This window comes from Anticarsia gemmatalis, chromosome 18, assembly GCF_050436995.1.
Source record: "Anticarsia gemmatalis isolate Benzon Research Colony breed Stoneville strain chromosome 18, ilAntGemm2 primary, whole genome shotgun sequence".
In the NCBI taxonomy this organism is placed as follows: Eukaryota; Metazoa; Arthropoda; class Insecta; order Lepidoptera; family Erebidae; genus Anticarsia; species Anticarsia gemmatalis.
Window position 1 is genome coordinate 8,587,559 of NC_134762.1, and position 16,698 is coordinate 8,604,256.

The 16,698-nt window shown below is 35.0% G+C and overlaps 2 protein-coding genes across 4 annotated transcripts in view; one reads left to right on the top strand and one right to left on the bottom strand.

Moving 5' to 3' along the window:
* The first annotated feature begins 552 nt into the window (after positions 1-552).
* Positions 553-8,656, top strand: LOC142980474 (dnaJ homolog l(2)tid, mitochondrial-like). 3 transcript variants are annotated; one of them, XM_076125892.1, is made up of 11 exons: positions 555-758; positions 942-1,153; positions 1,269-1,502; positions 1,829-1,997; positions 2,233-2,327; positions 2,673-2,831; positions 3,228-3,299; positions 3,781-3,888; positions 4,206-4,311; positions 6,936-6,984; positions 7,264-7,401. In XM_076125892.1, the coding sequence occupies exons 1-10, from the start codon at positions 590-592 to the stop codon at positions 6,947-6,949; spliced, it is 1,338 nt and encodes a 445-aa protein (XP_075982007.1). In that variant the 5' UTR covers positions 555-589; the 3' UTR covers positions 6,950-6,984; positions 7,264-7,401. The 3 variants fall into 3 exon arrangements, with proteins under 3 accessions (XP_075982005.1, XP_075982007.1, XP_075982006.1); XM_076125890.1 differs by lacking the exons at positions 6,936-6,984; positions 7,264-7,401 and adding an exon at positions 4,667-6,131 and having other exon boundaries at positions 553-758; XM_076125891.1 differs by lacking the exon at positions 6,936-6,984 and having other exon boundaries at positions 556-758; positions 7,264-8,656.
* A 181-nt stretch (positions 8,657-8,837) lies between these two features.
* The window catches only part of LOC142980773 (uncharacterized), a 33,848-nt gene continuing 25,987 nt past the window's right edge, over positions 8,838-16,698 (bottom strand). Inside the window, exons 4-9 of the mRNA XM_076126352.1 lie at positions 15,587-15,752; positions 15,158-15,247; positions 14,822-14,932; positions 10,512-10,579; positions 9,510-9,668; positions 8,838-9,143 (exon numbers count right to left, since the gene is read on the bottom strand). Coding sequence (XP_075982467.1) covers positions 8,988-9,143; positions 9,510-9,668; positions 10,512-10,579; positions 14,822-14,932; positions 15,158-15,247; positions 15,587-15,752 — 750 coding nt within the window. The 3' untranslated portion in view covers positions 8,838-8,987. The remainder of the gene's footprint in view (positions 9,144-9,509; positions 9,669-10,511; positions 10,580-14,821; positions 14,933-15,157; positions 15,248-15,586; positions 15,753-16,698) is intronic.

A 16,698-nucleotide genomic window follows, 5' to 3' on the forward strand; every position in this document is an offset into this window, starting at 1 on the left:
CCAGAGATCGAAAGAACTTTATGTACCACAGGATTATTAAATAACACAAGTGTGACTGTTCCGTGGTAGTACACTCAGCTCCGAAAGTCGCTTAACAACTTCATATTTTGAAAAACTCTATGTTACGTAACTTTAATAAATAACTGATCGCTTAACAACTTCATATTTTAAAACCTCTGTGTTACGTAACTTTAATAAATAACTGATCAAAATCAGGTAGAATGAGTTAGAATTAAACAATTCAATCAATGGCAAATGTTTTTTCTATGGAATAATGTGCACATTTCAGTATATAGGGTTTCAAAAGATTGCGTAGGATCAGCTACTTTTGGAGCTGACTGTACCAACTAATTATAACAAATGATTATGCTAGGTTCTGCGAAAATAATGATACTTTTCATTATTTTGATGGAATGTAACTATTTCACAAGATTTCTACTAACTACATTCTAACATTCTATCTTATTCTAGTATTTACGATAAAATATTTTAGACTTAGAACCCAATTTCAAAGTGCCAAAGATGTCAACTTAGCATGGAGATTTTTTAATCTGTTTCTGTTATCTTCAGCTGTCATTTATTTTTCAAGATGGCTCCTACCCGGAGTGTTTTAGGATTTTTGAACCCAAAAACTCTTAGTACAGTTTTCACCAACAATATTGTAAAAACTCCCTATCGTTTTGTGCATGGGTGTAACAGGTGTGATAATTTTTCCAGCGGCTTCGTCTTGTCGGCATCTCCTCTATGTCGTAAAAATTGTAAGTTTTACATGCTTTTATTACATCACCGGGTTAGATTTATTCTCCAAATATCGTATCATGTGATTGTAATTTAAGACGTTTATTCAATAGGTTACTTGAAAATCTGACTATTGACTTATTTATGTATTTACCTTGACAATGTACGGTATTATAACCTCACTTTCTTATTTCGTCATTCAGATAATGTCAGTGCCAGACACCGATACATCCATACTACGAACAGTTTGAGTGCTCGAGCCGACTACTATAAGGTTCTTGGTGTGTCGAAGAATGCATCTGCCAAAGATATTAAGAAAGCCTATTATCAATTGGCAAAGAAATACCATCCTGATGCCAATAAGTCTGATCCAGCAGCTTCGCAGAAGTTCCAGGAGGTGTCTGAAGCTTATGAGGCAAGTTAACAGCATACAGTATTCATCCAAATCTTTTTGAGGTCACTAGGTGACCCATATAAACTCACATTGCAGTTAAGAAAAGTGCGAAACATTACTCTATACCTTTTTCCAGATTCTCTCTGATGAGAACAAACGTAAACAGTATGACACCTTTGGGACAACTTCAGACCAGATGGGCATGGGTGGTGGGCCGTCAGGAACTGATGGTTTCACCCATCAATGGCAGTACAAGTCCACCATAGACCCTGAGGAGCTGTTTAGGAAAATATTTGGAGATGCAGGCTTCAAGAGTGACGCTTTTAGTGACTTTGCCGAATCTCAATTTGGATTTGGTGCTGCTCAAGAAGTAAGTTCTTTTACATTGCCAAGTTATACCTTGTCCTTTAAAAATAAATATCTTATTTTTATTCTTGTGTAATCAAATTCATTGTGTATTCAAATCAAGTATTAAAAGTAATATATGTAATATTCAAATTAAGAGTTATTTGTTGACACACTTTTTACCATATTTTGGTTATTTCTTTGTACAATAACAGTTTCATAGCTATTTATGCAAATACAAAAGACATTGAACTGCATTTGACTTATAGTCAGGCAACTGTTTAAGAAAGGTTTAGACATAAAACATCTATTTTTCAATTTATCTCTAATAGCAATGTTATTTATCTCCAGGTGGTCATGAACTTAAGGTTCACAGAAGCTGCGCGAGGTGTGAACAAAGATGTTACTGTGAATGTAGTAGACACCTGTCCCAAATGCCAGGGGTCACGATGTGAGCTTGGAACTAAGGCTATTAAGTGTACTTACTGCAATGGCACTGGCATGGAGACTTTTTCACGAGGTTTGTTATTTGTTTAAAATGATAGTTTTTAAGTCATAAACGCCAGAAGCATTTGTTGTTATGTTTAGCCAGAGTTCAAAATAAATACATAACTTGAAGTTATAATTAAATATGAGTTTTAATTAAATTTTAATTGTTGTATGTTTCTTGAACTCCGATGTTTGAAAATTCCTGCACTGCGTTATAGTAATTTCAATTTCTTATAAGAGATTAATGAGATTGCAATCTGTTTCAGGTCCATTTGTGATGCGTTCTACATGCAGGCACTGCCATGGTACTAGGATGCTGATCAAGTTCCCCTGTGTTGAGTGTGAAGGCAAGGGTTCTTCTGTAAGTACAACACATTAACATTTTAAAGACTATCTTACTGTAGATATATTATTATGTTTTGATAGCTGCAATGATTCTCAAGAGGTTTTGATAGCATTTTAATGTCCAGCTTCTATTTACTTTTGGTGATTAAGTCTTATACATAAATTCCCTCTCTTGGGCTTCACCCCTTTTTGTAGTGGCATGTTTAAATCAGTAACTATACCATAACAGTTTCTTTTAATCATTAGAGACTAAAACAATACTGACCTAAATCATTACGGGAGGCTAGATATGTTTAAGTCTCATCTGTTATTTAAATTTACATTTCCAACTTAAACTTACAAAGTGATTGTTTGTTTTTAGGTGCAACGCAAAAAGGTATCAGTGCCAGTTCCCGCTGGTGTTGAAGACGGTCAGACAGTGCGCATGGCTGTAGGCAATAATGAAATATTCATCACATTCAGGGTGGAGAAGTCCAATTACTTCCGCAGGGATGGACCTGATGTTCATACTGATTGTACTGTAAGTAAACACTGTGATCTTTACATTAGGGCCAGTTTCACAGCATATGAATAACTGTAAGATAACCTATATCTGTTATGTAAGTGACAACAAATCTATGAAAATATCTGTTGAAATCTTATCGTATGAGCTATCTGATACTTATCCAGAAGTATAGTATCAATCTGTTATTAAGATTAAGATTTAATGGAATAAATAAGAAATGAGAAACATTTGCTTGTAGAAAAATTTCGATGTCGCTAATTGTCTTAATGGTTCCTTACTTAGTTCCGAAATGATTGAAAGTTATTTGGATCGTTTTGGAGTAGATGATATACCTATAATGAACTGGTATAGCCAGTGAAATAACATACAAATTCCAGAACAAAACAATAACTATAAATATTTTTCTTTCAGATCTCCGTGTCCCAAGCACTTCTAGGCGGTACAGTGAGGATACAGGGCTTATACGAAGACCACACATTACAGGTTGGTCTTGTTTAATGTTTATATCAACAAGCATTTGTTTACAAAGAACAAAGATCATTTGGCTTCACACATCACTTGCTCTTGCCAAGATTGTACAAAATTGTTGATGTTTTCTTACTTGCTGTTGTAAACACTGACTTTATTTGTATGTTTATATTTGAATTTAAGTATTCAAGACAATTCAATTCTACTGTACAGAATTATTACTTGCGACTTTCCTGGGGAATGACTTTACCATGTATTTAGATGTTCTTTATAGACAAAAGTCCTTTAAAAAAAATATAGATTTAAATCTTTCTAAGCAGTTGTCTAACAAGAATAGCCACGACAAGTTCTGAATTGGTTCGCCCCTTATAACATAGGATTAATGTTGTTAATGGCGAAACGTATTTCAAACTTCTATTTGAATTTTATATTCTATCTATATTGATATAACAGGCATGTTGTTATGTATGATAAGGCATCTATGTAATACTTGCAGATAATGCCGGGCACGTCGTCTCATAGCCTCATCCGTCTATCGCAGAAGGGCATGAAACGCGTCAGTCTTCATGGTTATGGAGACCACTACGTACATATTAAAATACAGGTTTGTTTATAAAGTCTATTGTAAGATCTTAAACGAATGCGTAGAAACAGCGCTATAAGTCATTAAATATGACCGCAGTGAAAATTATAATGTTAAAAGACATTTTATTTTTAAAAGTTGATTAGAAGCAAAAAATATTTTTTTCTTTCAGATAAAACTCCTTTCGGTAAATAGTACAATGTTTATGTGTCTAATTTATTGCTCACTTTCCAACGTTTTACTTGCTAGAGATAATATTTTCTTTAGGACTATATGTTATCTATAAAAACCGGGTAAAAGCTCATAATATATTTAATCCTCATTTAAATATTTTCTAGGTACCGAAATCGCTGTCAAAGAAACAAAAGGCGTTGATGTACGCGTACGCGGAACTGGAGGAGGACACGCCCGGACAGATACACGGCGTCTCTTTCGATAGAGATGGTAAGATATAGCATTGTGAATCTTATTGCTGTTTTAATAAGCAACTAGTTTGCTTATAATCCTAACAGACTGTTATACTAAAGTTACTCGTTCTCTGCGTCGGAATCGCAGCGTACGGTCTGTAAGAAGTTGTTACCTTGTTTGGCTTCACGGCGCCATGGATTAAGTCCGTACTTTCCGATTCCGCATCAGTGGATACGTAATTTTATAAGTCTGTAGCAACCAAATGAAATCCTGGAAGTTAGGTTACCAAATGATTACTATATTTTCAGAGATAGTTCTAAGTATTAAGAAAAAGAGAGCTTTTGGTAATGCTTTATTGTGTCCAGAATTAGACTAAACATTTATTTTACAGAAAAAAATAGCGGTAGTACAGAAACGGGTGGTCGTACGGACACGGGGACGGGTGATAAAGACACGGGTACAGAAAAGATTCATCACTCGAACCGCGATAACGATGACGTGAGGCACAAGCCTAAAGTTTGGACGATATTCGAAAGTTTCTCAGACGCTTATCAACAAAACCGATCGAGTTTTCTCTTTGGATTCTTTATTACCGTGATTATGTGCACGTTGATGATGGCTAATGACCCTAACGATACATATAAGGTTTACGACTATGTGTCGAAATTAGATGACATGAAAGGCCAAGAGGTTGATAAACCTTTAGGGTATGAGAGAGCGTTGAAACGTCAGAAGGAGAATTCGCCTGATTTGTATGAAGCGTGAATGTTTTAATAGATTTATTCCTTGTTAAATGTATTTATTACTTGTTTATGTGATAGATTTGTAGAATTGTATATGAGCTCATGTCGCTTGGCGATTTCAGTGATGACAAACATAGATTCAATCTTTTTTTGAGATTGCTATATATAACAACACAGGTAGTTAAAAGCTCTTAAATTTGATGCCTTTGAGTGATAATTACAATATTTATTTAATTAAATGGATTGATTAGTAATTAGTTTACCAATTTGGTAATTAGTACAGTGTATATCAAAGACAAAATATTTCTGATAGTAGAGTTGGCTTACCAAGATTATTGCAACAACACATTCTTGTAAATAAACCTTTAATCTTCTATTATACATTATTGTCTGTATCAAATATAGCTTTACACAGAATACGTGCGCGCTACGTACACGTTATAAGCACGTATGATTTTTAGTAAATACAGTCTCCGTGCTTCGGAGGGCACGTAAAAAGTCGGTCCCGACTGTTGTCTTCTTAGATAACAGTCGTTAAGCTATGTCAAAGGCCTCTCGGGCGGCTTGAACAACTTTGACACTAGGTTGACCACTAACCATACGACAAACAAACAGTAAATACAGTTGCGAGCACGTACACGCCGCGCGTAGGTACGTCGTACATAGCTTAACTGTCACAAGTATGTGTATATACGTTTTGTATAGTAAATAGAGTTTATGGATGCGAGAGCACTTTGCTAGATTTATGAAAGGGAATGAGAGGTCTACAGTAGTATAAAGGTAAATGGCAACATTCATTTTTAAACGTAAAAGGCGAGTTTCTAAACCCTTATGTACTATATATATAAGTAAAACTTATTTATTTATATCGCGGCACAAGTAAATTTCGACCATATCCTTAGTGATATAAAGCACTTAGCATTAGGTATATGTAACAGAGAGGTAATGTTCCCTATCGGATATATCTCTACTATGTTCAAAGTAGTAAAGTATAATCTTGCCATAGTATTTTTATGCTACTGTAGTATTGGTTATAGTATGATGGTCATACATAGCGACGTTAAAATTGTAAATAACATAGTTTTGTTTCATGAATACATGAAATTTATTGCATTTGTTGTTTCATTTCAAACCTTGATCCCTGTACCATCATGCTATAATCTAGGATTGTTTGGACAAACTGAGAGTTAATAAAATGTTTGTCAGTTCCAAAGCTAACTGAAACATCTGTTTTGTTGATTTTAAAGACCAAAAGCAATAAATCAACCACAATATGCGCTAGCTAAGTACTTTGAAACTCCTGATGAGAAAGGAAATTCTCATTATATTAGGCAACATTTTGTTCCCGATATGTAACCCTATTACGTACTTATAGGTTGCAGTGTAAATTGAAGGGAAAAAAACCGTGGCATTGAGTCACAGTGTTACTAATCGGTACTTTTTTTCCCAATGGGTAACAGTGTAACAATTGGTGTGACTCAACGGGAACAAACCGGAATAAGAGATAGCTTATAATATAAAATATTCAAGACATTAAGATAAAAACACGTAGAAGTGATGTTGTAATCTTGTTAGGCTATCCTCAGACAATTAATGTAGAACAACATGGCGTATTGCGCAATATTAAAGACCGTTTACAGTTTATGTTTTGAAATAGTTTCATTCACATCCATAGATCCAATACGATAGACAGTTAGTTATCGGTACTACCACGATTTTTATTGGTTTTCTTGGACTTAAGCTTAGCTTTTATCATCCTAAGTATAAAGTTGTCTCACATCTTTTAGATTAATTTGTAAAGTTGTAGGAATACTGCAAACATGGAACTTATGAATGAGAAAGATTGAAAATGTTCATAGATTTTATTTGATTAGGTTAGAGGTTGTTCACACTTTTAAACTATGTCTACTTTTATAGGTAACACAATATAAAGACAAGATCTATTTGAGTTAACACAACCGGACGAGTAAGATTTCAGTATATCCCTTTATTATCCTTCTGCTCTCGCCCCATGCTATATGGGACTGGGGCAATATGTATAATAATTACCCATGTAGCTAATGCATTTGTTGAGTTTATTTCGATTGAGTGAGTAACAACTTTGTTTTGATGTATAGTAGAGTATGGTCAGATTTGTTCGTAGTCAAATAACAGTTTAAAAGAATACTTTTCATCGTTTTTGATCATGTATTAGTACTCCAATGAAAAAAATTGCAATGAAAATATATTTTACAATTTTTCCCAGGTAAGAAAGTGTCGGTGTCAGAACCGCACAACATGGTGGACGCTGTCAAAGAAGCCCTCAAAGAGAAGAAATCTATAGAGGGCGCCACCGAGGAGGAGCCGCTTGAACAATCCAAACGAAGCAAGGGATAGATTCACACGACCCGTCGGAAATACTGACACAGTGACGTCATATTACATCATTCTACAAATAGTGAAACATAGCCAGAATCTGTTTTAAAAGTACACTTTTATTTAGTTGGGAGGATTTATTATATGAAAGATGTTGGTACTACTACGATAATTTATTTATTTTTTTCGTGGCAAGGGACGCTTAGCTTCGGCAGCTTCCATCATCCGTAGTATAAAGTCGTCTTACAATCTTTTCTAGAATGTTTGTTTGTTCTTTTCACACCAAACGCAGTGCTAATTCTTTCAACTAAAGTAGCCATCTCGGGACGAAAGAAAGGTTGAGGCTCGATTATGTAGGAATATTAATGACAGATAAACGTGGCTATGTTTATATATTATGTAAAACAAATAACAAAGTATGTATGAAAGTTCTTATGACGTCAAATCGTGTTTCCGATGAGTTGTCCATCACATGAGCGATACGCTTTGCTGACATTTCATATAAGATTTATTTTATAGATTATCTTTATTTATATATTAAAATGTACCCGGATTCAAGCTTTGCTTTAAAATATTCTAGGCAGCTGATGAAATTTACAGCTTAGATGGCAAAAGTAAAATGGTGCTTTTTAAAATTGTCCCTCTTTATTTCAATTTGGGATAGGTAATGTTTCTTTAGCATGTAGCAACTTATATGAGAAAGTCCCTGCCATTGAATATTTAATAATACATATGTAATGAAATGAATTGTCTATGGTTCGGTCACATGTCAGCAAAGCGTTAAGCTACAATAGTAAAATTGTTCCAATATTTAGGTTATAAAATTCGCGCTTATTGTTCAATATTGTTTTTGTTTTATATTGAATTTACCAAAAATAGGTATTCCTCATACTATTTACATTCTGTGATACATGTAGTATGGTGTTAACATTTTTTGTGCTGATTTTACAGTTACGCATAAGTTTGAATGAATATCGAATATTATCATTATAATAGATGACTTATCGCTTGAATGTTTCTCCAGTTATGCGTATACACATGCACGTAAACGTATACGTTCAAAACATTCTCAATATAAGAAGCTGAAAATATCTTCGGTGTATAGCCGTTAGCGTGACTGTAAAACCAGTTTTAGTTATTCAAAACTATTATAGTTATCTCGATGTGAAAATTTCATGTTTTATTGGACATTTCGCTAAATAATTATAATCAAAGAAGCTGTAAATAGCCGCGTTGACTAGTGTGTAGGAAATGGTAGGTGAATAAAATAACAAATTTAATTATTACGTTGTTTTATTTTGTTTTAATACCTAAATATTAAATACAGTTAAATGGCAGTGAACCCGAAATTAGGCTTACTTGAAATACCTACATATACCTACCTACTTATATGTAAAAAAAAGCACTTTAGTATGTGCCATTTAACTTTTTGTGTGTCTGTATGTATACTGTAGCATACCGCTAAGCTAAAAACTACAAACTACAATAGATGTGACAACTACGACGTCCTTCCATTTCGACAGCCTCATTCACTACAAACATCTTTTGTATTTAAACACAGTTATATGGCACGTACTAAATCCTAAAATCATGACTCATAGTTTGTTGTGCCTTTTATATACAGTCAGCTGAATCGAATAATCGATATTTATCGGAGAATCGATCGGCACCCGGTACTCGTTGCCGGCGTAGAATGGCCAGTGCGCAAGCGAGCAGCGTCATAGCTACTTCTATGTACAAACCGTATAGGATACGGACGTGACCTGCTATCTGAAAAATAAATGGGAGTTTATTTTAGCAGGTACACTCGCGTGTAATTTAGGTAAAATAGATAATGGTTTTGGGGATTGATCGACTAAAATGTAGTCAAATATTTGACCCTCACGCTTCAACTACCTTTGCTATGCTTTTTAGTAAAATATCTATAATATTTTCCTAGCGACAGCGAATGCACTAGTTTAATTCCCGGAACGAGCAGTTACACGAAATTTTTATAATTCTGTAATAGCAGCTCAGAGGTGGTAAATAACTCTGTTTATGGCTATAGGCTCGCCTAATTTTGGGACTTTTTTCAAAGTTGGTGCATTTCTTTTACCTCCTACCATAACACTTAAATGAACAGGCTATAATACTCACATGAGCTAAAGCCCCGCTAGTAGTAAACTGTATCGGGAACATGAGCGTATCCTGTGCGCCGAGGCCTCTCAGGACGCCGAACACGCACGCACCGAAGATGTAGTACAACAAACCGACTATAGGCACCCCGTGGCATGCACCTAACATGCCTAGTAAACGCTGTGAAACATAAATGAGCATATTTTATGTAGTCTATATGTTACTGTAAAGTGGTAAAAGGTCGAAATAAAAGAATTGTTCATGACTTGAACCATTGAGAGTAAGTAAATCTTAGGTTTTACCGGAAAATCTTAGGATTTACCACAATTCGGGCTTTTACAGTAACATATACAGTAAGGTAGCCGACCCACCGATATATCGGCGGCTTAAAATTTCTTTTCACATTTGTATGAGTATAGTCGGCGTCGATTAACTTTATCGACATAAAAATTGCCGGTAGCGTTGAAGGCGAAGATATAAGAGGACATAGGAGAAGCGGTTAGGGTGTTCTAACACCGCGCTCCCTGCATTTAATATGTCCCTAATTTCCCTTCTACGCTTTGCTCATCAATACGGGAGAATCATCTCATTGTGCCTCTACATTTTGAGCATGAATGGGCGGAAAAAGACGTAAATGACCGCAATCGGCCGCATGGTAACCTTAATCACAGCGTGAATTTACACCACTAGTGTGGATCTTAACATTATAGTCCAAAGCTATTAACTTACACGCTCTTTCGCGCGTAAAACACCGAAGGAAATAGCGCGCGCCGCGCTCGTCTGTCAGATGGCGCGCTCTTCGCTTACGTTTTCTTCGCGGGCTTAACGGATGAGCGCGGCTCGCGCTCTTTCCTTGAGCGAAAGAGCGTGTGTGTATTCACTCGGTCTATTACTGCTCTCTTGAAACTCGTGTTTGTAAAAAGAAACAACAAAGAATCAACATCCAATGCCTACTAATTACTACTTCCACGATAATACATCAAGATCAGAGACAGCAATAACGATTCATCAGTTAAATCCTACCATTATTTTGTCGCTCACGCCGCGTCTGTTCTTCAGGAGTTCCGAGTTACGGTTGCAGTTGGGACTTTCTGCAATAAAACGTGACATTTTAATCACTATAACTAACGGGGGCTGTTTAAGGAAGATGCTATTTTTTGTAGACTAGCCCAGGTCATGACTTGGCCAGCATTCAACAAGATAAAAAGTAATATTCGTTCACGGAAAATAACAGCATCCTAGACTGTCTTTTCATGACCTGTGCAATGCCTGAACTGCATTTTTAGAAATCACTTTTCAGTAAAATTTGCTTATTTGTACTTAATAGATTATGAAAATTTAATTGCTTATAGCGGCCAAATTTCTATCTAGGCAATCTACGCAATAACAATATGTCTGTTGGAAATATCTATTGTTAATTTATGAAAATTTGTTATCGGCCTATGTCGTCTATTGTTGATTTAGGTGGTTTGACAAGCCTCATTAAATATAACTAAAAGTTATTGAGTTTCGCTGGCCGGTAGCCAGACGTATCAAGTATATTGACATACAAATTATTACATAACAGAAACCATAGTCGTTTGGCACTCAGACGCATTACCACGATTGCAACAACGCTACGATGCTACGGCGTAGCAGTTATAACGCATGACGTAGCACATCGACAGTTTTGTGTAACCACACTGCCATCAATCTACGGACTACTCTAAACTAAGCGCATTTTAGCTGTCCTAAAAGGCGCTTAGTTTGTTTAAATTATTAATTGCCCTAAAATTAGAAATCCCATGATTTTAGATTGAATGTTCGTATAGGCATGTTATGCTTGTTAAGACAAAATAGATACATATAACTAGTGGGTGTTTTGTGGAGGGATATTTATTAAAAAAAATTTATCGATTTATCGCGTAACTAATGAGACCTTTATTTAGCTCTTTTTGTCCAGAGAATCGTGTAAGCTCTATTTTATTATTGACAGCTGGTTTACATTGGTACGACATTAGAGTTTTTACGATTATTATTAAAAATGAATAATAAGCTATATTTTAAAACCAAGCTACATTGTTAAATTTCACGACATAATTCATATTTCATCGAGTATTATAAACTATCAGGGGCCCAATAAACTGCAACTTAATGTTATAAAAGCTGGTATAATAGGCTATTGGAGCTATTATCAGGTGTCGTTCGCTGTAATAAGCGCGGGTAATTCACTTAATGCTCTGTTTAATCTCTGCTGGACCACCGCATCATAGGTCATTATTTTAAAAAGGGTTATTGTGTTTAAAACCTAGTCAAGTCAGTATAACTATCTGTTTTTGACTCCTGAAACATGCCGACTAAGTTAGCAATTTTACGCTTTGCGCAATGAGAGATTATACTAACAATACGTAGATAATTATTATTAAAAAATAATAATGAATAAATAAATATCATTGGACAACTCACACACGGTTATTTGATTCCAAACTAAGCAGAGCTTGTACTCAATGGTAATCAAGTAACTGCATGATAAACATACTTATATACTTCCAAATACATAATTAAGTACATATGTACATAGATAAATTAACAACAAGACTTGGAACAGAAACACGTGCTCATCACAGAAATATTTGTCCCGGGTGGGATTCGAACCCACCACAAGCGGCGCAAAGGTCATTGCGGCGAGGTGACCACATTAACCACTGCGCCAAACGTGCAGTTAACACGTATGTAAACGGATGCGAAAATATAATAATTATATTCAAATAGCCTATGTTATTGTTAACTTCGCAATAAAAATATATTGAACGTATCGTTTGCAAATGTGTACTGTTATTGGTGTTTGTTCAAAGCAGTATTGTTGGACCGTTATAGTGCGACGGACATGTGCGTTACATGCATATTGAAACAATACAAATATGAATATGGTTATGGTTTTTGAATATTGACTATGCAGCAAAAATGGCTGAAAACAATTGGAGATCTTTTATATTGACTATGCAGCAGAAATGGTTGAAAACAATTGGCGAATTTTTGTTAGCATTGGTTCAAAAAGAGATGTTAAAAGTACGACTCAAAAGTGTAAAATCACCTACTACTTATTACAAATCAACTAAAAGTAAACCTAGACGAACTTAACGATAGTCATTATACGTGTTTTTTTTGTATTTTTTTACGTTTGCAAGTTTCTAGCTACTATAACTTTTGCTATTGTTTTTCGAAATTACTTTTGCTTTAAATGAATATACCTATGTAAGAAGGTACGTATTATTTCTATAAAAAAAATATGTTGTTAGCTCCTGGCACGTCCCATCAGGTAATTCACAAAAAACGCATAGATGCTTTATAGTCAACAATGTTTACACGTGACCAATATAAGACGCCTTCGCTCGGTGTAAAAAATAAACTTAACCTTGTATTCTCTGAATTGAAGTCTACTTACCGACTACATAAACGATGAAATTCATCGTAAAAGAAATTTAAACTAAAGGCTTTGTTTTTTTAGAGATGTTTTAGAAACTACTATACGGGGAGCGTTTGTATAGAAATATGAAATATACGCGTATAATTATTTTTGAACAGGTAACACACGATCATTTGATTCCAAACTAAGCAGAGCTAGCACTATGCACAAGAACCAAATAACTGATAAACATACTTATGTACTTTTAAATACGTACGTAAAATATAATTTATAAACTGCGAGGATCAGGGCGCCAAACGTGCAGTTTTTTTTAAGATATATAAATAAATAAATATTAGTGGACAACTCACACACGGTCATTTGATTTCAAACTAAGCAGAGTTTGTACTATGGTAACCAAATAACTGATAAAAATATTTATATACTTCTAAATACATACTTATATAATACACTAACAACAATTATATAAGGGTTTAGTAGAGAGAATTCTTTTAGTGAAATGTTTTCTCGTAAACGCTCTGGTGAAACTAAACCCTTTGTCTACGTGTATTATTATGAATTCTCAGAACACATTTTATTTTAATATTTTTCCTTCATTAATATTTGTTAGACAAACAAAAAAGCTTTTAGTGTGTTTACTTCGTTAACGATTTTAAAGTGAACTTTGAAAATAAAATGTTATTTATGTTTGTTGTAAAAGCTTTCGATTATAATGCGTAGTTTATTAAATGAAGATAGTTAATTTTCATTTTATATTTATACCCTAAGGCGTTTTTGTACAGCGTTATTAGTAATTTAAAAACACTTTGTAGATGATAAGTATCTAAGTTTAAACACACAAGTCACATTGAAATATGAATAATTAATATATTTTTTGGGGGTTAAAATAAATATTTTGCCACACATATTGCTGTGTGTAATAATTTAATAAAATCTTTCTGAAGTTATAGACATAAGTCTCATTAGGAATCGAGGGTTTTGGTTTTGTTTGGGTTGTGGTTTATTTCACGTAAACTAATTTAATCGTAAAAAATGCTAACATCATTTTCCCTCCGAAAAAGCTAAAATCCTCACGATTTTGCAACCACGAACGGACGCTACGTTACTTAAATAACTAACAAAACTAATTGCACCCATCATTCCAATAAAGACAAACATTAAACGGCTTTACCATATACCATTCAGTTCATAACACGTTCTGCTTACATTTACACATATGTAGCAATATAATGCAGCAGTTTCCTACAATGTGCAGTAATTGAAACTACCGTCTCCGCAATATCACCACGTCACGTGGTTCATTGAACTGTAATTAGAATCCAGCATTATTGTATTGTCGTAGTAATATTGTTGCACGGGCACGTTCGTGTGATTCGATCACGTTGATTCATCTATGATTGTGTCAATGTTAGAGGTTAAATTAATTTGTAGAGGGCAAGCTACGGTATCCTAGATGTCTAAAACAATTGAATGTAATTCGGACATCGTTATAAAGTTAGATTATTTTTGATAAACTTATGTAAAAGTTAGTACAAACTGTTACTGTTTAACTTTTAGGTATGTGTCTATTTCCAATTATGAGAGGGGTTAAATCTACGACCACTGGCGAGTAAAGTGTATAATTTGAATAAAATCAGGCCGTCACAAACGTGCGAACTACGTTATAATCTAAAGACTCATAGGAATGTGACAATGTGTAAGTGTGAGCGAGAAATCCGATAAAAAGACATGACTTAGTTCGCACGTTTGAAATGACCCCAGTATAGACTTACAATGTAGTAAGCAATATAAACCAAAACAAAATAATAATCTGCTGATTGACTGATTTGATTATCGTACTCCATCATTAACTTATCTATTTGCCGGTTTAATAAACGACAACAAACTACGTTCACCTGTAAATATTGAAGAGATTATTTGTACGTACCATTCTCTAGAGTATTCTTCCCAAATAACGATTTCTTTTCACGAAATCTTCGCTTCAGTTGTTTTGTGTACGCCTCTATGTGTACCACCAAGAATGTGCTTATATTCATCACTGGAATCATACGAATAGTTACGATGAACAATCCTACTACCCCCATCGACATACAAGGACAAGTAGTGGCAGTCACATTTAGTTGTATGGATCAAATGACACCGCAAATGGTTCTCTATTACTAGCTATTTAAATAGAATGTGTACGAGTATATCCCACAGTCGTCTTCTATGTGGTGGTCCAAATAGAAGACGACTGAAGAAAACCAAATATAACGTAACTTACTTAGGTAAAAATGTGTTGGGACGGCTAAAATAGCGTAAACAAGCGCTGATGTTCTACCCGCCACTGTTTGGGGTACTGGCGCACCAAATCCTGAGAAAGAAAATCACGTTTTAACAACAACTTGACTTGCTGCAAGGTGGACAGCAAAAAAGTCGAATAATTGCTAATTTATGTAATTTGTAATCATTACCAATCACGTTGTAATTATACTAGCAAAAAACACTCTGCTCTTTTAAAGACCCAGGCGTTTATGATTGAACAATTTGCAAACCACACAAATATTTAGATTCGCATTTGAACCTACGATCTTTTGACACAGCGGTGTGGTGATCATCTAACCACTGTGTGTGTTTAGATGATCAATTAAAAGTTGCACCCAGGCATTTGAGCAATTATTAGAAATACACTTATTACACTATTATTACTTACCCAAAGCAGTCATAACATAAACAGTGAACAGGAAAGTCCCGGACATTTGCCAGTACTGTCCAGCTCGCAGCCGAGCGCCTTGCGACACTGCTGCTAATGTCGATTGCCGCACCTCCTCCAACCGCTGCTCTATTGCACCCTTCCAGCGAGGAGACACTGGTGTTATCTGAAAAAGAAGTGGCTTTTTAACTATAGATTGTAAAAAGTGGAATGCAGTGTGATTTTTGGTATTGAAGTTACTTAATTTATGTGCCGACGTTGTCCAGACGGTCTTTAGTAGCTAATGTAGCTATTATTTTTAAAGATCTGTTCGGGCGTGTGATTTTTATCAGTTTATTATGTAAGTTAAGGTTATCAAATGAGCTTTTAATTACATTATTACTTCAGAAACCTGTCAGTACTCGTCAATTGAAAAACTTTAAGTTAGTATAGGTGCCGCCAAAACACTTGAACAATTTCGCTACATCTTAGTGAACGATTTTTAGGTCAGTTTAGGTATAATAGTTTTGCGCAAAGGCGAGGGCGTTTCAGCTTTGACCACCCAACTGGTATAACAGCCAACCAAGTGTCCTCTGCATTGGGTCTACATTCTGGTTACTTTCTAATACCGCAAATTTTGTTCAAGTTGTTTGGCGACGTCTATAAACAACATTTAAACTCAAGAGTAAAAGTCCTCTAAATAAATGTACTTCTAACATGAGTCCACACTCAACACCAAATACATTGATATGTTTCATTAAAACACACGTAATATGCTCCGTACATTGCTGTAGGGGGCATAATATGTGTGTTTTGGCAAACAACATGTTTTTAGTACAAACTAAGAACATGTTTTTACCAAACAAACAATAGTTTACGAACAATAAAAACACCGAACACATTTGACGGACAAAAGCGAAGCACATAAATCCTATCGCTGCCGGGATAATGGCAGCGGTCTGATTAATTGCCATCTAGCGGCGAAACACCGAACAAATTTAATTCAAGTAAGTACCAACGGTTTTCTGCTCCATTAGCTGACCTCATTGGCTGTGGAGAAGAAAGTTACGGCTTGTGTACGACGAATATAGCTAGTGATTTATTTACGACGTGCAGTGTTCGTGAGTGCAGCT